At 46.1% G+C, this 25,966-nt stretch overlaps 1 protein-coding gene across 2 annotated transcripts; it reads left to right on the forward strand.

Moving 5' to 3' along the window:
• Nucleotides 1-1,428: 1,428 nt before the first annotated feature.
• TMEM171 (transmembrane protein 171) lies at nucleotides 1,429-12,635 on the forward strand. Of its 2 annotated transcripts, none has more exons than XM_032145495.2 (4): nucleotides 1,429-1,558; nucleotides 4,186-4,893; nucleotides 9,224-9,365; nucleotides 12,365-12,635. In XM_032145495.2, exons 2-4 carry the CDS (start codon nucleotides 4,254-4,256, stop codon nucleotides 12,555-12,557), a joined length of 975 nt encoding a protein of 324 aa, XP_032001386.1. In that variant the 5' UTR covers nucleotides 1,429-1,558; nucleotides 4,186-4,253; the 3' UTR covers nucleotides 12,558-12,635. The 2 variants fall into 2 exon arrangements, with proteins under 2 accessions (XP_032001386.1, XP_032001387.1); XM_032145496.2 differs by having other exon boundaries at nucleotides 12,368-12,635.
• The last annotated feature ends 13,331 nt before the right edge of the window (nucleotides 12,636-25,966 follow it).

Here is a 25,966-nt window from a genome sequence, read left to right on the forward strand (position 1 = left end):
AATAATCAGGGCTGTTAGTTATGGCGGGGATTTACAGAGGTCGGGCACCCTGGCTATGAAAAAGTCCACTTTTGGCCATGCAGGCAAGTGCCCTACCAAATTCCAGTGGCCAGAACTTGTCCATTCTGCTTCCCTGGTGAACCCTAAAGCCCAGGTAACCCCCTCCCCTCTTTACCTCTCTGACTGGTTCTTTAAGTCTCTTCTCACCTCTGATGATTAGCTAAGCCTGCTTCACACTTTACCTTCAGTGAGCATGACCAGGAATCACCTGTTGTATCAGGAAGGTAAAGTGCTTGCTTGCACATTGAAAAGTTTCATCCATTGGCCTTAACTCTAGATAGGGTTTCAGGCAAGGCAGACAGGAAGCTGAGAACAGAAGGCAGGGCTAGGAAGTCCCCACAGCTCAGGGTACCTCTGCGCTTGGGCAGAGAACCCTTGACTCACCTTCCACAGTGCCCTGACCCCTGGTGTGGAAACTAGCACAGTTGGATCCGTATCACGTGTCACGGGGCTGGTTACAAATAGCACAGGGATTGGCAAACTCATCCCGAAACTCCCAGTTCAAGGGCAGGGAAAGTTACCCGTTTAATTCTGGCAGATCATTAGTGATAGAGAACCAGGAAGGGGATTCTATCGCAAAGGAGGGCTGTGTGCAGACATGTGGGTGCGGAAGGGGCAAGAGCTGGTCCGGCGCGGGGCTTGCCGCGTCTCGGCCTCAGTCTCGGAGCCAGGACCTCTGCGCGCCCCGCCCGCCGAGGCCCGCAGTGTGGAGGGCCCTTGTCTCACATTCTGTAGAGCGCACGTCGTCTCTGTGACCTGGTGGCTCCACATCCTGTTCGATGGGGAGCTCGCAGCGAGGCGCTTCCCCCTGTAAGCCCACTCCAGGTCTCCGGAGCAGCAGGAGGGCCACAGGGCTGCTGGGTGTAGTCGCCCCGGACCTCGCGATGGCCAAGGCCAAGGCGGCCAGGGCACGGTACCCTGTTCGGCCTGGGCCGCGACCACGAGGGAGGCGGTGGGGGCAGGCGCTTCCTCCGCGCCCCCCACGCCGCCGCTCTCTCGCGCCCCTACAGAGCTGGGCCTCAGGCCTCGACGGGGAGCGGGCCTCGGCTGGCGGGGCGCGCAGTTCCGCCAGCCAGGGGGAGCATCTCAACTCGCCGGCCCCTCCAGGCGTGCGGGCCAGGCAGCCGTGGAAGGTGCCCATTTCTCCCAGATTCCTCGCGCGTACGGCCACGAGCGGGGAGGCTGCCAAACCCGCCAGCCCTGGGTTCCGAAGCCGCCCCTGGCTCTCCATTCCCTCGCGGGCGTGCCCCGGGCCCCCGGTGGCGGCCAGCTCCCACCGGTCGCTCCTGCACTCACCTGCCCTGCCCTTCCCGGGCCGCCGCGCCCGCGCAGCACCGCCTCCTTATCTAAATACTGCCGCGTCCGCCCTCTGTACCAGGACTCGCGGTGGGTAGGGTGCAGGGCGGCCGGCGCAGCCGAGGCCACGTGCGGAGGCGGACGCCGCGCCCAGCCAGTGCTCACAGCAGCGCGGTCAGCCAGGCGCCGGACCCAGCCTCAGGTAAGCTGCCTCGGCCCGCGCGCCTGCGCCGGAGGCGGCGGGTCGGGCGCTGCGCTGCGCGGCCAGGCTGCGCGCGGGGAGCGGCGGAAGCGCGGAGGCGCTGGGTAGCCGAGCCCAACCTGAGCCCCTGCGAGCTCCTCGGGCTGTTGGTTGCGCTCGGGCTCCCTAAAAGCCGCAAACCGATTTCTCACAGAAGGCATTTGCCTCTCGTTTCGTTTGCCAAACTCACCATAGCTTTGGACGTGGAGAGGTGCTGTGAATTTTGGAAATGTCTTTTGGAAAACCAATAGGAGTGTTGGAGAGGGGAGTTTGGCTTTGGAGGGGGGTTAAGTGTAGGGTGGTGTGTGGAAAGGTTTCATTGCGAGTGAGTGTGGGTGTCTTTGTATCCGTTTGTGAGTGCATCTGTGGGGGAAGGAGAGAGGGAGACTATTCCCACACTATTTTGGATCAGAGGTGAACACTCAGCCAGGTGCTCCGTCCACTAGTCCACGGACAAGAAACTACAGATTCAGTTTTGGGCTTCTATTACTGGTGTTTGGGAATTTGCCTTAAGACAGTTGAAGCCTTGTGACTCACTGCAAAGTTGACTATACTGGGAATAAATGAATTCCTGATAGGACTTTGCAGCCGAGAATCACCCTTCTCTTCCTTGTCTCCGAAACCGCAAAAGAGATTGCATGATTCAGGAAAAAAATTAAAACAACAACAACAACAAACAGTATATATAGATTTCAGGACTCCCCGTTGTTTCATTCCACTAAGAGTTTTGGAATGTACTCCCTGCAGGATAAATGAGGACTACTGTATACTCAATATGAAATTCTTATTCACTGCAGGATGTTACTGACTTAATAAAAAATGGGAAGATTAAAAAATTAATTAGTGCAATGCTTTCTTTGTCTCAGTTTAACTGCATCTGTATATCAAGTTTTTCCAAGTTTGAAATGAAAGCTTTTTTCCCTCTTATATTTCCTTTTTTTCTCCAACTTCTTTCTGATTCTATCATACTTTTTCCTGGAAAAGTTTTTCCCAGTGTAAGATTGCCTGTTTGCTTTCTTTACCTAAACTGACCTTCCTTCAATGTGATTTTGGTTTGTCAAGATCATCTTGGGCTTAGGGCCTCAGTCTTGAGTTCCTTCATGTGACCATGGATGTGAGCGGCACAAAATATTTTAGAAGTTTTCCTTCCTTGGGCAGGTGAAAATAGTCTTCACGATTTTGGATTGTCTTTGCAAATGCAAGACCTGACTTACGGGGTCCTGGTAAAATATCCCATTCACTAGAGTAAAATAAGATAATGAGATAATTAGGTCAGCTCTGTGTAAGCTAGACAACTCTTTAACAACTACTTGGTATATTTAATATATTATACCCTTGAAGTATAGGGCTTGGGTGATTTTCTGGAAGGTGCTTTCTCACTTGATTCCACTTATACTATTCTTTCAAAGCCAAGTTCCCCTCGTCCACCCATTTTGTGCTTTATAACTAGCAATTTTATTGGCTGCTTGTTTTTTAACTGAGTCTCAACCTCTTTGTGGAAGTAGGTGACACCATGGAGGAGGGTGAGTGAGAGGCCACACCAGCCTTTGGGTACCTGTCCACTCTGAAAATGGAGCTCCTGTTGACCTGCTGTGCCACACTTTCCAGGGTCATCCCAGACCCAAGCAACTGGGTCACCAGTCTGTGCTTGTTGAGAACCCAAGAACCGTTTTGTTTTGTTTTCTTTTGTTTTGTTTTGTTTTTGGCAGGGTCTCGCTCTGTTGCCCAGGCTGGAGAGTAGTGGCGTGATCTTGGCTCACTGCAACCTCCAGCTCCCGGCCTCAAGCAATCCTCCCACCTCAGCCTACTAAGTAGCTGGGACCACAGGCACCGTGCCTGGCTACAGTTTGTATTTTTAGCAGAGGTGGGTTTTTGCTATGTCACCCAGGCTGGTCTCAAACTCCTGAGCTCAAGCAATCTGCCTGCCTCTGCCTCCCAAAGTGCTGGGATTATAGGCACAAGCCACCGCACCTGGCCCCAATACCCACATTTTGATAGAATCAACTTAAAAGTCCACCAAACCCACTGTGTTCCTGAACAGACTTCTTATTCTATTGAAATTGCTGAAATTGGGTCTTTTGTGGATGTAGCCTTAGAATAAAACATGAAATGGAAAGCTGCTGTAGTCTAAAACGGGAAATGGAAAGTTAGTTACTTAACTAACTGACTTGAAAATGCTGAGAGCAGCTGTGATGAAAAGTGGGGCGTTTGCAATCAGAAAGAATCCCTGTGGTTCTTCCTTCATTCACCAGTGTTTTTTTCCCCAGGGAAATGAGTTTGTAAGACTCAGAAAAGGAAATGCCACACCCAGTTACTTTTGTTCTTTCATTTTTTAAAAAAGATACCCTTAGATGTGTAGTAATTTAATTTCCTGATTTGAATATGTCGTAAAATTACATTTTTAGGAGTTTCTGAATGCTAGTTTATCTGACTCATAAACCAACTCATTGTTCTACAGCTTATCAGTTGTATAAAGTTCTACCCTCAAGGCCTCATCGTGGTGTGATTTCAGAAATGGTCAGCAAAAAACCAGGGTGGTTCTGGAACACCTGTGCCCACGTTAATTTGGTGTTTGGTTGTGTTTGCAGAGCTGCTGAAATCTTGGAGGGAAGAAAACACATCCCACCCTGCCTCCGGGAAGGGGCCTCTCCTGGACATGTCGCCTGCAGCTGCTGCTGAGCCAGATGGGGACCAGCAGGACAGACACGTCAGCAAACTCATCTTCTGCTTCTTTGTCTTTGGCGCTGTCTTGTTGTGTGTGGGAGTCCTGCTCTCCATCTTTGGGTTCCAGGCATGCCAATATAAGCCCCTCCCAGACTGCCCCTTGGTGCTCAAGGTGGCGGGGCCTGCATGTGCCCTGGTTGGGCTTGGGGCTGTGATCCTGGCCCGCTCCCGGGCGCAACTTCAGCTCCGTGCAGGGCTGCAGAGAGGTCAGCAGATGGACCCCGACCGAGCCTTCATCTGTGGAGAGAGCCGCCAGTTTGCCCAGTGCCTTATCTTTGGGTTTCTGTTCTTGACAAGTGGCATGCTCATCAGCATCCTGGGCATTTGGGTCCCTGGATGTGGCTCCAACTGGGCACAGGAACCGCTAAACGAGACAGACACTGGCGACTCAGAGCCCCGGATGTGTGGGTTCCTTTCTCTGCAGATCATGGGGCCGTTGATTGTGCTTGTGGGATTGTGTTTCTTCGTGGTTGCCCACGTTAAGAAGAGAAACACGCTGAATGCTGGCCAGGATGCCTCCGAGAGAGAAGAAGGACAGATCCAGATTATGGAGCCTGTTCAGGTCACTGTAGGTGGGTTGCTGTCGTTTGCGTTCTTGCTTCTATCACAGTGGCTTTGCAGCAGAGTTTCACCAGCTGCTCTTGGTTCTCGTCTGGATTCTCTTTCTCAATTCTTCCATCTCACATGTGTGTGCACACACGCACACACCCCCATCATGTGTACATACACAATGGTGCTGCTGCGGGAAGCCCCGAAGGAACCTTGTATACATCTTTTTCCCCCAGCAACTCTTTCCTACTTTGCAAAGCATTGGGATATTAAGTAGTGACCTTGACTGAAGTCACAGAGCAAATTAAGAGGAAAGTGAGAAGAACCGTGAGGACAGCCTTGGAGACTTCTGCCACCTTAGGGGCTCCCTAAGTGATCCTGTTACCCCTGTTATTCTCACACCAAAACCACATAGCATTTTAGTTGTGGGACACTTGGATTCTCCTCCCAGGCTGTCACTAGCTGGCTGTCCTTGTAAGTCCTTAACCTCTCCTGCCTTGGTTTATGTCTCTATAAAACGAGCAGTGCCTCTCTAAGATTCCTGCAGCCATAACATTCTAGGATTCTGGATCTGTCTGAGTCCAGCAGTCTTCAGGTGTTTTGAGGGGCCTCTGCACTGTCTCTGTGTTGTCCTTTTTTTGTGACATCATCCATGGCTGCAGGGCTGAGGCAAAGCTTGGAAGCAGCGGGATGAACCAAGATGGAATATGACAGCACCTTTCTCCCATGGAATGCCTGCAAGTTCCTTTTGGGTCCCCCGGGTTCTACAGAAGAGATGGAGTGCCATTTCCCGGAGCCTGCCCCCTCAGAACAATAGCAATAGCGTTGGCCTCAGCTTCACACAACCAAGGAAAAACCCCATCGCTGCTCATTGGCAGATCACTTTTTTTCAGTCTCCTACTTTTGAAAGAGTAAAGTTGTGAAACCATTGACATTTAAAAGGCTAGGAAAAGAGATCTGCAGAACAGAAACCATGGAGGGGACAGAGAGGGAATGTGACAAGTGAGATGCGTCTCCTGTTTGGGGCTGTCTACTGGAAGCAGTGGAATTCACTGACTGCAGCCTGGAGGGGAGGAACTGGGTTGCTGGACTTGCATGGCACCAGCCTTGGAGAGGAGGGGCAGATGGATCTGCAGCCATTCCTTGTGTAGAGCCAGGGTGGATGCTCCCAGCTTATTTATTAATATATTTATGGTGACAACACAAATATTAGTTATATATATGCACAATAGCTAACACTTATATAGGGTCTATTTTTGTGCCAAACACCCATTTAAGTGCTTTATCGTGTGCTCTTAAAGGTCCCCTGTGTGAAATTCATTCACACCTACAGCAATCCAAGGAGGCAGATAATGTTAGTATCTCCATGTTACACAGGAAGAAGATGAGGCATTAGATATCAAGTGACTTGCCTAAGGTCACACACCCTAGCAAGTGGTAGAGCAAGGTTCCAACCCAAGTGTGCGGGCACACCCACACAATAGCCCTTGCATAGCACCCTGCCCAGGGCACGTGGGTGTGAGTCCATTTTATCCTTCACCAAGTGTTCTTGGAAGTTATTACATGAAAAAAGGGGCTCCCTTTAATTTGATAGATGTTCTCAGTGCTCTTGAGGAACACCGTGGGGTACAAGTATATATGTTTATCCAACGCTGCTATGCTTCCATTTAGTTGGGAATGGTTCGAGGGGAGTTTTTGGGCCCAGCCTTCCACCTGGTAGCTGGAATCAGAGTGGACAGAGCTGTGGTGCTGCTCCTGGTGTCCTTGTCCTGAAGTGGGCACCGCATGGTTTAAAATCTTTTCTACTTAACCCTTTAAGCCCCCATCAAACCTATGAAAATCTTGCATCCTAATTCCTCTCCTTTGATATTGTGGAATAGGGTTTACATTTTTAGAATCCGAGAAGCATGCTCTCCTCGTTGTGGGTACACTCAGTGCTATCCTGTATACACAGCAGGTATATGAGACAGCTCTCCTTGGAGGGGTGTGTATGTTGTCTGCTCACAGAGGACATCAAGTTCTGAAAGATGCATGAAAGGGAACTCGCAGAGGAGAGGCCTGTTTCCAGGGAGACAGGTTGCAGGGTGTGGGCAGGCCGAGCTGCTGGGCCAAAGGGCTGGAGAGCCTTGGAGGTAACAGGGTTACTGGAGCATATCCTTGTGTGTTTTTGAGAGGTGATTGGCCTGCCCTCAAGGGTTACTTCACAAGTTCTTTATTCTACAGCGTGTAATGGAAGTGAACACAACCCCGATTCCTCTAACCTACCAAGACCTTCTAAAAAAGTAAATGAGAACCCCAGGACCACTATTGTGCTTTCTCACCTTTAGATTAGCAAAACGTATTTTAAACTCTCATTGCCTTCTCCTTGCAGAAGGAAGGGGAGATGGAATTAATGCATTTTCTGAAGGGCTAAATTCCCTCTGGGAAATGATTGAGGCTGCTGTGGCTCATGAAGGGTAGAGAGTGGAGCCAGTGGCCAATTGCCTCTGTGGTGTTTCTTCATCATGCAAATCAGTGCCCTTGGCTGGTGTTGAGCTGAGAGAGTGGGCTCTGTGCTCCGCACTGTGTTCACTGCCAGGTGCCAATCGGCCCATCTAGTCCTTCCTTCTATCTGTCCTGTGATGCAGGTACCGCCCGGCCTGCAGTTTACAGCTGTGGCGGCTGAGGTCAAGGAGGTCGCCTAGCTTGTTCAGGTTGGAACCCCCATCACTTTAAAGAATCCTATGCCACCCTAAGCAAGCATCAGACATGCTAGGAGTGCGAACCACCACAGGGAAGTGAAACCCCATCTTCTTCATTTTTTCTGAACTGTTATTGCTATTGCCAGCTTTTCAGAGGCTTTCACCAGGCCCCCAGCAGTGGTGCTGCCACAGCTCTACGCTGTTCTGGTCCAGTTGTGTGGTGCATTTTATATTGGAATCGGAATACAAATTAGAGCTTGCATCTGGTCCCTAGTTTCTCCTCAAAGCATGAGGATGTATTCTGGAGTGAACAGTAGCCACAGAAATGCAAAAACCAAACTTCTTTGGGTTCAACCTTCATCTGTATGGGTGAAATTTTGGTAAATAACAATTAGGGGCTGTAGTATGGCTTATTGTCGTTTGCTCAGGGGCTGAAACTACATTTGAGGAACAAGGCACTTTAACCAATAGCTAACTTGTGAATTAAAGTTGTAGGCTGAAAATGAGAAAAGCTTTATCAGCAGTAGACACCCCAGAGGAGGGAAGGGAGCTTGTTAGCAAACAATTCACAAAAAGGCTTGGGCTTAGACTTGCTACGAAATACAGACCTGCTTTCATACCATAATGGTTAGCACTCTGGATTCTGAAATGTAAGCCCACTTTTAAAAAATTTCTGGTAAAATATATATATATATAGCATAAACAACTTAAACTGCTTTTTGTTTTGTTTTGTTTTGAGACAGAATCTCACTCTGTCGCCCAGGCTGGAGTGTAGTGGCATGATCCTGGCTCACCACAGCCTCTGCCTCCTGGGTTCAAGCAATTCTCCTGCCTCAGCCTCCCGAGTAGCTGGGATTACAGGCGCCCGCCACCACGCCTGCCTGATTGTTTGTTCTTTGTATTTTTAGTAGAGACGCGGTTTTGCCATGTTGGCCAGGCTGGTCTTGAACTCCTAACCTCAAGTGATCCACCCACTTTGGCCTCTCAAAATGCTGGGATTACAGGTGTAAGCCACCACGCCTGGATTTTTTTTTTTTTTTTAAGACAGGGTCTTGCTCTGTCACCCAGGCTGGAGTGCAGTGGTACAGTCACAGTTCACTGCAGCCTAGAACTCCTGGGCTCAAGCAGTCCTCCTATCTCGGCCTTCCGAGTAGCTGGGACTACAGGCATGTACTCCCACATCTGGCTAATTTTTTTCTTTTAATTTTTTTGAGATGAGATATCGCTGTGTTGCCCAGGCTGGTCTCCAGCTCCTGGGCTCAAGCGATCCTTCCTCCTCAGCTTCCCAAAGTGCTGGGATTATAGGTGTGAGCCACTGCACCCAGCGAAACCGTTTTTAAGTGGTTTAGTGGCATTGAATACAGTCGCAATGTTGTTCAACCATTATCATCGTCAATTTATGGAACTCTTCCATTATCCCAAACAGCAACTCTGTACTCACCAAACAGCAATTCCCACTCCCTTCCTCCTCCCAAACCCCTCCTAGCCCCTGGTAACCTAGTCTACTTTTCTATCTCTATACATTTAATGGGCTCACTTTTAAATTCTGGAGTTAGCAGCAGGTGTGTTGACCTTTTATATAGATCGGCCAAATATATAATTAATTTTGCTTTTGCTAATTTGCTTCCATTGATTACCCACCTGTCTTCAACTAAATATTGTGTTTCCTTAGGTGACTCGGTAATAATATTCCCACCCCCTCCACCACCTTACTTTCCCGAATCTTCAGCTTCTGCGGTCGCTGAGAGTCCTGGAACAAACAGTCTGCTTCCGAATGAAAACCCCCCTTCATATTACAGTATTTTCAACTATGGGTAAGAATTTCAATTTGAACTTCAAGAGAGGCCTGAATTCAGGCCACACTAGTATTAAGGCTGTGTGGTTCACCAGGAGGCATTCAAGTGTGAGTGTCTTTTTTGCTGATGTTATGTCAGAATTAGTGTCTTGATATTAACAGTACCTTTGCAGAAACTTTGGCAGCATGTAAGTTAAAAATGATAAAGTGATCATGCTGGGTTAATGTGAAGCCTACTCCAGGCATCTTTATGTGCTCCTAACAGGGGTGATACTCAGAATGTTTAACAACCCTTGCCGGGTGCTGTGGCTCACACCTGTAATCCCAGCACTTTGGGAGGCCAAGGTGAGTGGATCACTTGAGCTTAGGAGTTTGAGACCAGCCTGGCCAACATGGCAAAACCCCATCTCTATGAAAAATAGAAGAATTAGCTGGGGATGGTGGCAGGCACCTGTAATCCTAGCTACCCGGGAGGCTGAGGCATGAGGATTGATTGAACGCAAGAGGCAGAGGTTGCAGTGAGCCTGTTACCGGTGGAGGGTGTCCAGATTCTTTGTGTTTTGAACAAAGAACTGGACAAAATGCACGAACAAAGCAAGGAAAGAATGAAGCAACAAAAGCAAAATTTTACTGAAAATGGAAGTACACTCCACAGGGTGGGAGCAAGCCTGAACAGCTGCTCAAGGGCCCAGTTCCAGAATCTTCTTGGGTCCACATCACCCCTAGAGATTTCCCATTGGCCACTTTGTGTTCACCTCATGTAAATGAAGTGGTGGCCCACAATCCGTCTGATTGGTTTGCAGAAAGCAACCAATCAGAGGCTGAAGTGAAGTTACAAAGTTGTTCTCCTATGCAAATGTCTGATTGGTTGCAAAAAGCAGCCAATCAGAGGCACTTTCAATTTCCCATCTGCCAAAAGGTGGGTGTTTGCAAAGGGAGTGGTCTTTGGTCCTTTTGTTAATTAGGGGTGGAAAGTTAGGGTTTTCCTTTCAATTTGGTTCTAGGAAGTCAGCGTGAAATGGCCGTAGGTTCCCTGCCTCCAGACCCTATTCTTCTACCCCAAGCTGAGATCGTGCCACTGCATTCCAGCCTGGGCAACAGAGAGAGACTCTATCTCAGGGGAAAAAAAAAAAAAGAATGTTTAACGACCCACCAATCAGACTGAGCACCAGGACTGGGCCAGGAGGTCCCTGCTATGCTAGGCTTCACTGCTTTAGATCATGGAGAGGTGTGAGGGTCCCCAACAGTTACAGAAGGGTTTTAGTACTCTGATGGCCGTGCTTGGGTGACTGGCTAAAATCAGCCTGAGCCCTGATCCAACACAACTGGGCCTCTCCTTCAATATTCGCTTCTTCCCTGGGCCACAGAGAATATCAGGTCAATACCCACCCCACACAGAAGGCAGCGAGACGGGCTCCAGTGGGATGGTCCTGGGGTGCCAGGAGCCTGGGGGAGGTGGTCCGGATGGAGAATGACATTGAGGAAGAGGCGAAGATGATGAGTTCCAGGGTGAGTGACAGGGAAGTTCAGAGGTCCCCAACTGAGAGGACGTGAGTGATGAGCTTGGTATCGATGGGGAAAGGATGGTGGGCGGCTGATGGTGGTGGTACAGTGAGATGAGGGCCTTGGAGGCAGATTGGAAGGGGCTGGGTTTGGGGAGAGAGAGGAGGTTATGGAGATGGAGCTGCAGAGGTTGTTGGAGAACCAGGAGGGCAAAGAGTCAGGGACTAGTGGGAAACCCCCAGGAGAGGCTTGTGCAGACCCTAGAAATGGTGTGCTCAGGGAGCAGAGCTGGAGAAGGCTCTGGTGGTACCTTCTAGAATGGGAAACCAGGGTGTAGGAAGGGAAAGAAGAATTGCTTCACATTGTCACAGGGTGAAGCAGGTAAGACAATGAGATATGTGCATTTCTGCACGCAGTGAGCAGCAGGCACAGAGAGACTGGTGCTCACTGCTGGGGATAGCACCACCTTACCTTGTCATTCGTGTTTAAGGAACTCCCTCTCCACCCTGCCCTGACGGAGCAGGCAGTGGGCCTTGGAGCAGGGGTCAGGGTGCCTTTCCTCTGGGGCCTGGAGGGAATGAAGTTGTGTAGAGATTCTTTTCCCACAAAAGTAGGGGGACAGGTTATCTGATGGGAGAGGGAAAGAGGTGGCTGACAAGGACAGAATTGGCTTTAGAGCTTCATATGGGGTCGTGATGGGAGGATCCAGGGAGGTGCATGTGGAAGCAGCCCTGCATGGAGAAAGGGCAGGCTAGGGCCGGACCTCTGTAGAATTCTCCTCATGAATGTTTGTATTTTTTTTCTTCTAATGGTAAACTTCCCCAAACCCTAAAATCGATGTCTAGTAACTTAAATTACTGCTGCTGCTACTATGACTTCTGTGTCCCAGGGTCTGGCTTTTCTTGCATTAGTTTATGTAACTCTCATATCCACTCTAGGAGAAAGGAGTGTTATCACCCTCATTTCACAGATGAGGAAACTGAGCTTTAGCAATGTTAAATAACTTGCCCAAGATCACAATGCTGGGAAGCAGCAGAATAGATTCCATTGCAGGTCGGCCTTTGTTAGAGCCCACTCCATTAGCCAGTATGCCTTCCTGCCGTCCTTCAGGTTTGTGGCTTAATGTTTTAGTTTTCCATATGCGTAAGTTTGTCTACCTTATGTTAGCTGTCCCAGAAGACAGAATAGCAGAGAACAATAGTGTGTGTGCGTGTGTGTGTGTGTGTCTATGTTCTCTTTGGATGGTGTCTGTAAATTTGTTTTCAATGTCTTTTCAATGACAAGGGGAATGACAGCAGGAGTGAGACTGTCTTAATGTTATACTCAGCTCTAGGAAAAGGAAGAGGCAAGAAATCAAAACAAATCTATGAAAAGTAGAGTGTGGGAGAAATTACTCCTCAGATTCTTGCAAATACTCTTAAGTGCATGTAATCAAACATTTGAAAAGAACCTAGTACTAAAGGGGTGTCACTGTTTTCATCCCCTCCCCTTCATGTTCTCTCTCCTTCTCTTTAGCAGGACCCCAACTTCAGAGGGTGCAGCCTCTGAAAGAGACTGTGAGTCTATATATACCATTTCCAGGATGAATTCGTCTTCTGAGGTCTCACACACTTCACATCTTCCATCTGAATTGCCTCCTAGATATGAAGAAAAAGAAAATGCTGCAGCTACATTCTTGCCTCTATCTTCTGAGCCTTCCCCACCGTAAACTATGGACTCCAGTTCAGTTTTATATGTAATGGATCACTATTTTATTTAACTTTTTTAAATAAAAAATACAATAGCATTGGCTATATTCTGACTTTCCTGCTACAGCATCAACAAGGGTAACCAACCTTCCAGGTTAGATTCCAGCCATTAGTGCTTCAGACCATGGAGAGGGGCAAAGTGCCCATGGTCCAGGCACTGAACGTGTCCTCTTTGGATAGCATCTGTCCATTTGTACTCAATGTCTTTTCAATGACAAGGGAATGACAACAGGAGTGAGACTGTCCTAATTTATTCATTTGTACATTATACACTTGGACCTACAACCCTGGGAGGGATGTGAGATTATTTTTATTGGTGGATAAAGAAACAAAGGTTCAGAGAGTCTGATTAACTTCTTCAAGGTCACATAGCTTCTACATGATGGGCTTGGTTTTGAACCCAGCTAGCTGGTTTCTGAAAGACAGGCTCACCACCTTGTGCTGCCAGAGGCCTACCAGCAGCAGTGGTTAATGTTTAGCTTGGTCCATTCTCTCTCCAGGGTTAGCTGCTTCTGAAACAGAGAAACAAGATTACTCCCTGCATTTCTTTATTATTTCTTCTCTTCTTCCCTTTTCTCTTTCTCTCCCCTCCTCTTTCCTCCTCTTCTTACTCCCCTTTTCTTTTCTTTCCTTTTGAAAGAAGATGATTAGGGAGGCTTTATGCTGGGGCAGTCACAAGCATATTGATACCCTGGAGTCTCTTTATAGTGAAATTTCTTGACAGGAAATTTCTAGGAACACTTTGGCAACTAGATTCTCCTCAAGAGGCTCAGGAAGGATTTGCCTTTCTGTATGATGACATATTAGAACAAAACTGACTGAACCATTGCTTTTTTATTCTTCCAAGGATACCGCTAGCCAAAGCCTGTTTTGTAGTTGGGTGTGTTAATAGGTATTTATTTAATGCTAGATCTAAACCTTAAGAAATAATGACTAATAGTATTTCTAACTGGAAGAAACTGATTTTTAGCATATGAAATCTGTAGTAATAGCTTTTTTGGTAAAAACATTTAGGGTAGCAAAAATGTGAATTTTTAAATGCCTTTTACACAAGCCATAATCTCCCCCCAAATTGGTTCATTCCAGCATTTAAGTGCCTGAAATCAGAGCAAAGGGGCGTGCAGGCTCCGACAGTTTGACTGAAGTAATGACTGATTTCATGTGAATTGCCACTGAGATAAGTCAGGGTGGCAGTTGGTACCAGCAGTACTAATCTATTTTTAAATTGGACATTTATTGGCTTGAACTGCTCTTAAAATTCTGCTATTTTTCCTCCTGGGAGGTTAATTATTCACATTTAAAAATTAGAACAAAACTTCCTTCTGCTGCTGTTTAAAATGCCTGAGCTGAAACTTCTAGGTAGAATTACTTTTAAGCATTTATGAGTCCTCATATTAATCAAGAACCTTTTTAATGGCTCAGTGTTGGGGTTTGTAACTGGGTATTTTACATTTATATGCTATGCTAGTAAACTTCAGCAGGGGGGTTGCCAGGCTCAGGAATAAGTTTGATCTTCTGGTTATAGAATCTACTCCAGTTCCATCAGTCCTTTACAGTATTCAGCAAACCTGAGACTGAAGCTGAAGTCTGCAAACCTCCCAGCTTTGAAAATGCTGAAAGTGTGAGGATGTTTATTGTCGTGCTGAAATCACATGCAGTAGAGCTGGGCCAAATCATTTACCCCCAGCAAGATGCGTTCTTTTCCTAGCACGGTGCTGGCCGAGGATGACAGCTTCTGAAAGCCCCCTCCGTGGACTGTGCCTTGTTTTTCTTAGGTTTGTTAGCTTTTTTATTGAGGTAAAATTTGCATAATACAATGAACAATTTATGTATGTATGTACGTATGTATGTATTTTGAGACTGGGTCTCACTTTGTTGCCAAGGCTGGAATACAGTGATGCGATTGTAGCTCACTGCAGCCTCTAACTCTGGGCTCAAGCCATCTTCCTACTTCAGCCTCCTGAGTAGCTGGGATTACAGGCGAGTGCCACCACACCCAGCTAATTTTTTAAATTTTTCATAGAGATGGGATTTTACTACATTACCCAGGCTAGTCTCCAACTCCCAGGGTTCAAGCAATCCTCCTGCCTTGGCCTCCCAAAGTGTTGGGATTGCAGGTTATGGAAGTCTATTTCATTTCTATCAGTCCTTTGCCATATTCAGTGGATGAGTCATTGTGACCAGCCTACAATTAACCATTTTAAAGAGAACAATTCAGTGGCCCTTAATACATTCACAGTGTTATACAAACCACCACCTCTAATTCCAAATCATTTTCATCACCTTAAAATAAAACCCCACACACATTAAGCAGCTCCTCCTTCTCCTCCTCTGTGCCCCAGCTCCTGGAAAACACCAGTCTGCTTTCTGTCTGTATGTGTTTACCTATTCTGGGTATTTCATATAAGTGGAATCATACATGTGACCTTTTGTGTCTGGTTTCTTTCATTTAGCATGTTGTAACATATATCAGTACTTCATTTTTTATGGCCAAGTACTACTCCATTGTGTGAATATACCACTATCCATTCATCCATGGGTGGACATCTGGGTTGTGTCTACCTTTTGACCATTGTGAATGATGCTACTATGAACATGCATGTGCAAGGATTTGTTGGAGTATCTGTTTTCAGTTCTTTAGGGTATATACCTAGCAGCGGAATTGCTGGATCACATGTTTACTTTAAGTTTTACAAGCACCACCACCCTGTTTTCCACCATTTTACATTTCTACTAGCAATGTGTGAGGGGTCTAATTTTTCAATTTCCTCACCAACACTTGTTTTCTATTTTTAAAAAATATAGCTATCCTACTTGATACGAAGTAGTTTTTCATTGAATTGTATTTCTCTAATGGCCGGTGATATTGAGTATCTCTTCATGTGTGTTACTTGGTTTGGAATACCAGACATTAATCATCAGCACACAGAATCTTACAAATCTTGCTCCAGATTTTCCTCCCATGGCTTTGGGAGGTCTGATAGCCCCACTTTAGATAAAATAGTGATGAGGTCTGCAAATTCAGGTGGGATGTCCCACCCATGCCACCAGAGGATGAAAGCTGAGGGGTAGGCAATATTCACCCAGTTTCTACCTGAGAGTTTCATGTGGGGATAGGAAGAGTTATGGTGCCTGCCCCCTGCCCCAGTCATGTGGATGTGGCCATTGGTTTTCTGATATGGGTGCTGCGTTGAGCACTGAGGCAATGTGGGCAGTGGGTCTTTCCCGAAGGGGTCATCATTCCAGGGCAGGTCTTAGGAAAGGAGTGGGTCCAGAGACAGGAACTGGGAATTAGATCTCAGAACTGGCCTTAGGTCATGGAAGAGATACCTGGTAGTTCAGCCGATCAGCCAGGATCTTTCCTGAGAGCATATGCAGTGCTCAGGTGGGGCCCCTGTCAAGTGGAGGAAACTCCTGCAGGGTTTCATAAATTCCAGGAAGATGAGTACCACCTAGAGTAATTGTTGAAAATGTCAAATTCCCCTGCCCAATAAATCTACCACCTCCTCCACCCCAGGAGATAATGTTTACCATCTGGGAATCTGGGAAATGCTGCCTGTGGTGACAAGGTAAACTGCAGAGGTCACACCCTGTGGGCTAGATAATCTGGGATTATGACCTCTCGTCACTTCTCGGCCTTCTGGGGAGTCCTGTGTACATGTCCCAGCCTGTGCTAGGGGTTCTCATGGGGAGGGGTGTGGGTTCACACTCAGCCCCCAGCCCCCAGTGCTCATGGGGGCTTCCTACAGTCTCTCTGTCCCAGTGTCCCAGGAAGCTCTGTTGGTGAGACACCCACAAGGGTGTGGGAAACAAAGCCAGGGGCTCATTGCCTTCCTGTTCCTCCCACAAGTGTGCAGTACCCCTCTATCTCCAGACGGGGGATCTTGGACTCATTTATTAAGGAAGGTGTGGTTTTTATCTTTGCTTCTTCATCTTGGAAGAGGCCAAGACTGTGCTCTGTGGGAGCACCAGATGATGTTTATCACAACAGGCAGAGATGGAGGAAAATGATATTTGGATCAAAATGGAAAATACTGGAGTCTTCAAGTGAGGAGTAGTGTGAAAACTGTCCTGGCCTTCAGTGCCCCCAACCCCTGGTGAATCAGGGTGGGTGACTTTCCCGGGTTAGGACTGTGGGCTGGCTTCTGCTGGCTGCTCCCTGGGTGTGGAAAACCCTGCTCCATGGGCCCCTGATGTAGGAGCTTCTCCCAGAGAGAGGGTAGTCAGGAAGCACACTGTGGGGGCAGTGGGCCTGAGGGGAGAAACGTCCTGGACTGTTGAAGGGGAACCATGCATGGTCTTCTGGCTTTGGCTTCGGCTGCAGGCCATAAGCCCTCCCGGGATCTTGCATACTTGGGATTCCTGGAGTCTCATGCATGCTACCACCAGCACAAGCACCCCAAGAGGAACCAAGTGGATGACTGGGATGCAGCTTTTCCTCCCTAAGGAATGCTTGGTGGGGGGAGAGCCCCGCTGGGTATGGCATGTGACTGCTTGAAAATGCTGTCTGCCCCTGCCTGGCTACCTCCCCGGGGAGATATTGGCTGAGGTGAGGCCAGGAGTGTAGTGTGACATCCCCCCTCCCTCCCCAAGGGGACAGGCCGGGCAGGCAGCAGGCTTATGAGGGCAGTGGGCAGCCACTTAAATACTGTGTGTTCTCTCCCAAGGCTGCTCAGAGCCGCAAGGGGCTGGAAGTTGGGCAGGGTGGGTGAGTGGGTAGGTCGTGGGGGGAGGAGCCTCCGCGGGGGTCCTGAGCCAAGCCACTCCCAGGACATTTCCTTAAAGGCTTTTGAATAGCAAGTGAAGCCTGCCTGCTGGTATCAGGTGGTCCAAATAACTAATTTATAAGGGGTTTTCACGAAGCAGGAGGACTGTCTCTTTTCCTGGGAAGATAGGACTGAGTGGTCAGAACCCAGCTGGATGGAGAGGCTTGGGGAGACGCCAGCGGCTGAGGCTCTTCCTCAAACTCAAAGTCTTCCTGGAGGCCCAGATCCCACCCAGGAAGCCGCCATTTCTCTGTCTGCCTAGTGTCCTAGACCCCCCCTCCAGATGGGTGTGGTGGTGTGCGCCTGTAATCCCAGTTACTCAGGAGGCTGAGGCACGAGAATCACTTGAACTTGGGAGGCAGAGGTTGTGCCTACCATACTCCAGCCTGGGAGAAAACACAAGACTCTGTCTCAAAAAAAAAAAAAAAAAATTAAAAGATTAAAAGATCCTTGACAAGCCAGTGTACTTTTTCCACCAGTTCCCTGCTGTTAAGCGTCTATGTTGTTTCCAATTTTTTGCTATGAGGAAAAAAATGCTAAAATTAATGTTTGTATTTTTGTCTGAAAGTTTTTATTGTTTCAGTTGTATTTATTTTGAATGTGTATATATATAAAATATATATTACAATATATAATATGTATCTATCCCTACACGTATTTGTGATGGTTAATTGTATGTGTCAGTTTGACTGGGGCAAGGGATGTCCAGATAGCTGGTAACATTAATTCTGTGGCGTGTGCCTGGAATCCCAGTTACTCCAAAGGCAGAAGCAGGAGAATTGCTTGAGCCCCAGAATTGGAGGCCAGTCCGGGCAACACAGTGAAAACTTCTCAATAAAAATAAATCAATAAAGAAGCAAAAAATAAAAAACTTAAAAAAATGAAAACTTTAAAAGCATTATTCCTGGGTGTATATTGGATTCCGGAAGAGGTTAGCATTTGAATCCACTGGGTGAGGGTGAATCCAAAGAAGATCCACCCACATCCAATTCACTGAAGGCCCTAATAGAACAAAACAGCAGAAGGTAGGTGAATCTGCTCTCTCTTCTTCAGCAGAGACATTCATCTTTACCTGCCCTCACACATCAGAGTTCCTTGTGCTTAGGAGTTTGGACTCCAGGACTTACAGGTCCCCTCCCTCCACCTGTTCTCTGGTTTCCTGACTTAGGCTGAAATTGCACAACCAGCTTTGCTGGTTCTCCAGCTTGCAGACAGCATATTGTGGGACTTCTCAGCCTCCATAATCACGAGTCAATTTCCATAATAAATCTCTCTCCCTGTGACACACACACACAAACACACACACAAATACACACACACACACACACACACACACACACACTCCTTCTCTCTCTCTCTCTCCCTATTGGTTCTGTTTCTCAGGAGAACCCTGACTAATGCAATATTATTGTCTTAATATTGAATCATTTGAGAGTAAACTGTCAACATTACAATTCTGTGTCCCAAAATACTTCAGGATTTATCTCCTAAAAATAAGGATATTCTTTTAAAAAGCCAACAGTACCATGATCCAAGTATCAAATTCAGGAAAGTTAATATTGATACACTATTATTATCTAATATGCAATCCATATTATTTATTTACTTTTTATTTGGAGTCTCGCTCTGTCACCCAGGCTGGAGTGCAATGGCACAATCTCGGCTCACTGCAGCCTCCACCTCCCAGGTTCAAGTGATCGTCTCACCTCAGCCTCCCAAATAGCTGGGATTACAGGTGCCTGCCACCATCCCCAGCTACCATATTCCAATCATTTTATAATTTTTAAAATTTTTATTTATTTATCTTTTGAGACAGAGTCTCACTCCACCTAGGCTGGAGTGCTATGGCTTGATCTTAGCTCACTGCAGCCTTTGCTTCCTGGGTTCAAGCAATTCTCATGCCTCAGCCTCCCGAGTAGCTAGAATTACAGGTGCACACTACCATGACTGGCTAATTTTCCTGTATTTTTAGTAGAAATGGGGTTTTGCCATGTTGGCCAGGCTGTTATCGAACTCCTGACCAAAGTGCTGGAATTACAGGTGTGAGCCACTGCACCTGGCCTCCAATCATTTTTTTAAAAGTCAGTTTTATTTCATTAATACAGACTACCACTTCAGTCCATTTTTATTTTCACTTCACTGACCAGCCAGTCGTATAATGTCTTGCATTCTGGTCTCCTCAAGGGGTTGGTTAACATGGTTCTCTGTTCCCTGTGTCCCTGGAAACTAGAACTAGAAGTTAGACCTAAAAGCTCATGTAGGTTATTGTTAAACATTAAAAAAAATAGAGGAAATGCTGTATGTTTCAGACTTCCTCATATCAGAAGGCCGTTAATGGGAGGTTGCTCACATTTAGTGGTGCAAAGTATGAACTCTAATGTGGTGGCTGCTGAATTTTGGGGTACTATTTTGGCACAGTGCGAATCCCTGTCTGTTCCCCAGAAAACCTTTTCCTAATGGCTCTAGCATCCACTAATGACTCTTGCCTGTCCGATTCAATGATGTCATCATAGGCCTCTGTAAAGAAGGGCAAGCGTTCATGCATCAACCAAGATGGACTACAGGTGTTCCTAAAAAGCCAGGATAAGAATTTCTTTTTTACCTTTAAATACCAATTTGCAGAGTGTATTAGTCTGCTAGGGCTGGCATAAGAAAATACCACACACTGGGTGGCTTAAACAGAAATTTATTTTCTCACAGTTGTGGAGACTGGAAGTCCAAGATCAAGGAACTGGCAGGGTTGGTTTCTGATGAAGCCTCTTTCTTTGGCTTGCAGATGGCCACCTTCTTGCTGTGTCCTCACATGGCCTTACCTCTGTGGGTCCACACTCTTTGTGTCTCTTCTTATAAGGACACTTGTCTTTTTGCTTTAGGGCTTTATAAGCTCTCTTAATCTTAATTACCTTTGGAAAGGCCTTGTCTCCAAATATTTTTACATCACCTTGGGGGTTAAGGCTTCAACCTATGAATTTAGGGGGGTAGCAGGGAGGGGTACACAATTCAATCCATAGCACAGAGCAAGGAGTTGGTGTGAAAATCTCTACAGTAATGGCAAATGAGACTCTCTCTCCCTGGTTTGTTTTTTTGTTTTCCTCTCTCTCTCCTGTCCCTATAAACTCATGTAAAGTCATGAATTTCAATTAAATCAGTGTTTTCTTTTATGTTCAGATAATTCCAAATTTGGTCAATCCTTTGTGGTGGTTCTCCTGTATTTTTGACATGTACGTCCCCCAGAGAGTTAGCTACCCTAGGCTCACTTTGTTTCCCTGCCCCATACCTGGAAAAGCCATTTCTCTAGCCCTGAATCCTTCTGTGGAAAATATATTTAGAAACCAAGATTTGGAGTTGAAGTTTGCTTATTGCTACTGAAGTGTCGTTTCCAGCACTTTCAAGAGCTAAGAGATTTTTTTAAAACCATAAATTGACATTAACATTTCCAATTTAAATTTAACTTAACACTTTTTTTCTTAACTCTGTGTATTAGTCTGTTCTCACATTGCTATAAAAGAAATACCCGAGACTGGTTAATTTATAAGGAAAAGGGGTTTAATTGGCTCATGGTTCCACAGGCTGTACAGGACGCATGGCAGCATCTGCTTTTGGGGAGGCCTCAGGGAACTTTTACTCATGGCAGAAGGCAAAGTGGGAGCAGGCGTCTTACATGGCAGGAGCAGGACCGAGAAGTGGGCCCGGGGGGAGAGGGGAGGCGCTACACACCTTTAAACAACCACGTCTCATGAGAACTCTATCACCAGGCAGCACCAAAGGGATGGTGCTAAGCCATTCATGAAGGATCCACCCCCATGATGGAATTGCCTCCCACCAGGCCCCACCTCCAACACTGGGGGTTGTAATTCGACATGAGATTGGGTGGGGACACAGACCCAAACCCTATCACTTTGATTTTATATTTTTGTTTCTTTTTTCTTACTCTGAAAATCTTGGTTTCTGTTAACACAGTCAAGTTGATGCATAAAATAAACTATCACATTTACCTATTTATTACGCATTTACCTTGATTTATTGTATAATTTAAAAAGTTTCAAAATTACAATTCAGTATTGTTAATAACAACAAAACTACTGAGTTAGGTAACAAGATTTTTTGAAGATTTTATCCTTCAAACATATCTATGTATGCGAAGTTAGAATAATATATTAAACTCATTTAAATAATTTTTTCTTTGTTTTCATATTACCAATTTGATATATCATTAGGGTCATTTATTCATGTTTATATTCAACATTAAGGCTAATTTTGTTTTTTATTTTAATCTTATTTTTGAACACATACAACATATACTATATTAAAAAGTGTATGTAGAGAAGTCTCGATCCTATCCCTGTCTCATCTACCCTGTTCTACCTTCCAATCTTTCTTTTTGCAATACACACGCCACACACACACATGCACACACACTAATATATGTGGCCCTGCACCTTGCTTTTTTCATTTAGTTGTATCTCCTGGCAATCACTCCATATATAGCGAGCCTTCTCACTTTTTTGGTATGGCTGGATAATACCCATTGTGTGACTGTACCATAGTTTCTTCAACCAGTCCTCTAATGATGGGCATCTCGATGGTTTCTAATCTTTCAATGTTACAAACAATGTCAGAATGAATCATCTTGCGCTTACATTCCTTTTGATTTGTGAAGGTGTATCTTATGTGGTGCAAACTCCTAAAAGTGTCATTGCTACTTTAAAACATAAATGCATGTGTAATTCTGTTAGATATTGCCAAATTCTCCTCCATAAGGGCTGTGCCATTTTGCACTTATTAGCAACATATAAATGTGCCTATTTCCTTATAGCTTCGTCAATGGAGAGTGTTATCTAAATTTGACTTCTGCATTTTGGCTGATCTGATAGCTGAGAGGTTGGATTTGAGGACAGCCGTAATTTACATTTCTCTATGAGTGAGATTGAGCGTCTTTTTAAATGTTAAAATGTTTTGAATCTTCTTTTTTGTGAACTATTTATATTCTTTGCCTATTATTTACTAGACTGTAGTCTAATTTTTTTAAATTAACCCAAATATTTTTTGATGCAAGAAAAGTCACTTTTCGCCTACCTGTCAGAGAGATATAAAACACAAAACCAAACCAACAAGTAAATATCTCAATACTGTGCTTTGCTCCCTCACCCCCAAAGTCACTCTAAACAAAAAGTTTTGGTGATCCCTTACATTTTAACTTTTCTTCATAGGCCCTATTGCATCGGCTGGAGTGTTTTGGCACTAAACCATCATTTTATTATTTTATTATTTTCTTGGCCAGTCAGCTGGTTTTGTTAGATTGTGACATTAACGAAACAAAGGTTGCAGCTTTGATACCCATATGTACTGCTGGCTCTACACCCAGAAAAGTTGTTCCCAGACACAAGCAGGGCTGCCCAGCTGCCTTACATGCAGACAGAAGTCCCAAAAGAGCAGCTGGGGATGGGGAGGTAATGGCGTCATCTCCAAACATAGTTCACCCAGGGGGTGAATGCCCCAACTCCTGGCTCTGGAGGCCTGATGTAGGTATTTGCCCGGGAATTTCACTGTGAGCTCAGCAGCCAGTTGAGAAGACACATGTGCCAAACAGGAAAGCATGCAGAACTCCATATCATGTGGTTCTGAAGCTGGCTGCCCCAAATGGAGTGACAGATGGGGTCCCTAATGTGATCTCAGAAGTAGCCCTAAATATGTGCAAAGTTCCTGTATTCATTATCTATTGCTGCATAACCAACTGGCCGAAAATGAAGGGCTTCAAAGAGCAAAACACGTATATTATCTTGCATGTTTCTGTGGGTCAGCAATTCTAGTGGTACAGCTGGGTAGCTCTCTGTGAGGTTGTGGTCAAGATGTCAGCCAGGACTGCAGTCCCCTGAAGGCATGACTGGGGCTGGAGAGCCCACTTCCAAGACAGTCACTGTTACAGACTGAATGTATGTGTCCTCCTTAAATTCATATGATGAAACCTCATTCACAATGTGATATTTGGAGGTGGCGTCCTTGGAGGTGATTAGGTCAGGAGGGTGGAGCCTTCATGAATGAGATTAGTGTCCTTATAAAAGAGACCCCAGAGAGCTCCCTTGCCCCTTTCACCATGGGAGGACATGGCAAGAAGACAGCCATCTGTGAACCGGGAAGTTGGCCCTCTCCAGACCCTGAATCTGCCGGTGCCTTGATCTGGGACTTCCCAGTCTCCAGAACTATGAGAAAGAAATATCTGTTGTTTATGAGCCACCTGGTCTTTAGTATTTTTGTTAGGACAGCCTGAACAGACTAGGACAGTCACTCACATGGCTGGCTGGTTCATGCTGGCTGTGGACTCAGCTCTTTCCATGTGGACTCCCACATGGCTGCTGGAATGTCTTCGCAGCGTGATGCCCAGGGCCCCTCAGAGCAAGAGATTGAAGGGAGAGCAAGGGGGATGCTGCAAGGGTTTTCAGGATCCGGTCTTGCAGTCACACACCATCACTTCTGCTAGACTCTATTTGTTAGAAATGAATCACTAAGTCTGGCCCACACCAAAGAGGAGAGGAATTAGCCTTCACCTTTTGAAGGGAGTTGTCACAATGAATTTGTGAACATATTTAAGAATCACTACCATTCCCAAGGCCAGGATGCTTTTTCTCTTATAATGAAAGCAGTGGGTGACTGCTGGGTGACCGCCGACCTGTGAGGCATGTTCACCTCCAGTACACCTAATGGTAAATCAGAAGAAGATGCAGCCTCCTTCCAGGTAGGTGGCTTTCCCCCTTAGGAGCTGACTTTCATCACACTGGCCTTCAGTGTCCTTTGACCTGTTAATATCAGTGGAACCAGTTAAAACACAGATTTCTGTGTCTCATCAAGAGATTCTATTCCAGTGGGTCCAAGGGGCTGGTGAGTCTGCATTGTTACAAGTGTTCCAGATAAATTAAGCCCTTTGGTCCTGGCCCAGAAAAAGAGTGAGATGCTGACTTTTCTAGCACTGTGCTTCGGTGTCACCCACCAATCCCACCCCAACCCCACTGAGGGCAAGTTGGACCACATCACTGTATCCTGTTGAGCACTCGTAGCACCACACCTGGCAGAGGTAACTGCATCATGGGTTTTTGGCAGATGGATGACGGATGGGAGAATGGATGAATTCATGAATGATCTTAATTCAGTTGCACCGACTTTGATGATGCTTTTTCAATAGTTAATATTTTCAACATCACCTAAGACATTATTTCTGTGAAAAAAAAGTTTAGCCTGATTCTCATGAGGCCTTTGACCCAATGACCTTTTATAGAAAATATAAGGGATAAAGGAATATGTTATGTGATATCTTGAGAAAGTAGGATTTGGAGCATTCAGTAAGATGACTGGCCTGGAGTCTTGACAAAGTCAATGTCACAGGGGGAAAATGGCTGGAGTATTGTTCTAGATCAAGGGCTGGTGAACTATGGGCTGCAGGTCTGTTGCCTGTTTTTATAAATAAAGTTTCATTTGAACATAATGATGCTCACTAACTTAGGTATTGACTATGGCCGCTTTTGTGCTATAATGACATGGCTGAGCTATTGCAACAGAAACAGTGTTGCCTGAAAACCTAATGTGTTTACTATCTGGCTCTTAAGAAAAAGTTAACTGACCCCTGTTCTAAATGCGAAGAGATGAATGACTTTTCCGCTTCCACTCATGGCATAGTAACTAGTACTGGCTGGCCATCCTGCCATACATAATTAGAAAGCTGGGTAAATATATCAAATAACTGGTTTCAGACATAATTGGTAGCACAGGGCTCTAATCAAGACAGAAAGGAAACAAACAAGGTGAGCCTTCCAACCACCCAGACGTTCTGTCAGAGCCATTTGCTGAATTCCAACACAGAGAGGGAGAAGCTAAGCAAAATGCAGAAGTCTCACTGAGCTGAAGACACAGATACTGGAGTTTGGGGAGACTAAGGCAGAAAGAACCCTTTAGAAGAAGAAACTACGCAGAGAAAGAATTCCAGGTTGGCCGAGTGCAGAGCCTCATGCCTGTAATCCCAGCAGTTTGGGAGGCTGAGGCAGGAGCATGGTTTGAGCCCAGGAGTTCGTGACCAGCCTGGCCAATATGGTGAAACCCAATCTCTAGTAAAAATGCAACAGTTAGCTGGGCGTGGTGGTGGGTGCCTGTAGTCCCAGCTACTTGGGAGGCTGAGGCACAAGAATCACTGGAACCCAGGAGGTGGAGGTTGCAGTGAGCCAAGATTGCACCAGGGCAGCAAGACTCTGCCTCAAAAAAATGAAAAAAAAGATTTCCAGATCATAGGGTTCCCCTCGAGTCTTTGGCTAAATACCAAGTGGCACATGTGCAGAGTGAGGCACCACAAGGTGGATCAAAGCACCACTGGGGAAAGAATGGCTGCCAGGGAACTGTGAACTAAACAAATTCTGGAGCTTATACAGAGTTGGGAGATGCTTAAAGTTTGAACAACCAGAGTGAAAAGACCTCATTGGACACCAAGGGCTTTGAGTAGAGTACCAGAAAGATCACACCTCAGGATTAGGACCAAACTAACCTAAAAGAAAGGCTACTCTAGATCTTCCTCAAAAAAAGAATAGGTCAATCCATAAATGAATCAACTGCCTACAAAAATA

The sequence above is a fragment of the Hylobates moloch genome, unplaced genomic scaffold (assembly GCF_009828535.3).
Source record: "Hylobates moloch isolate HMO894 unplaced genomic scaffold, HMol_V3 SCAFFOLD_23, whole genome shotgun sequence".
Taxonomy (NCBI): Eukaryota; Metazoa; Chordata; class Mammalia; order Primates; family Hylobatidae; genus Hylobates; species Hylobates moloch.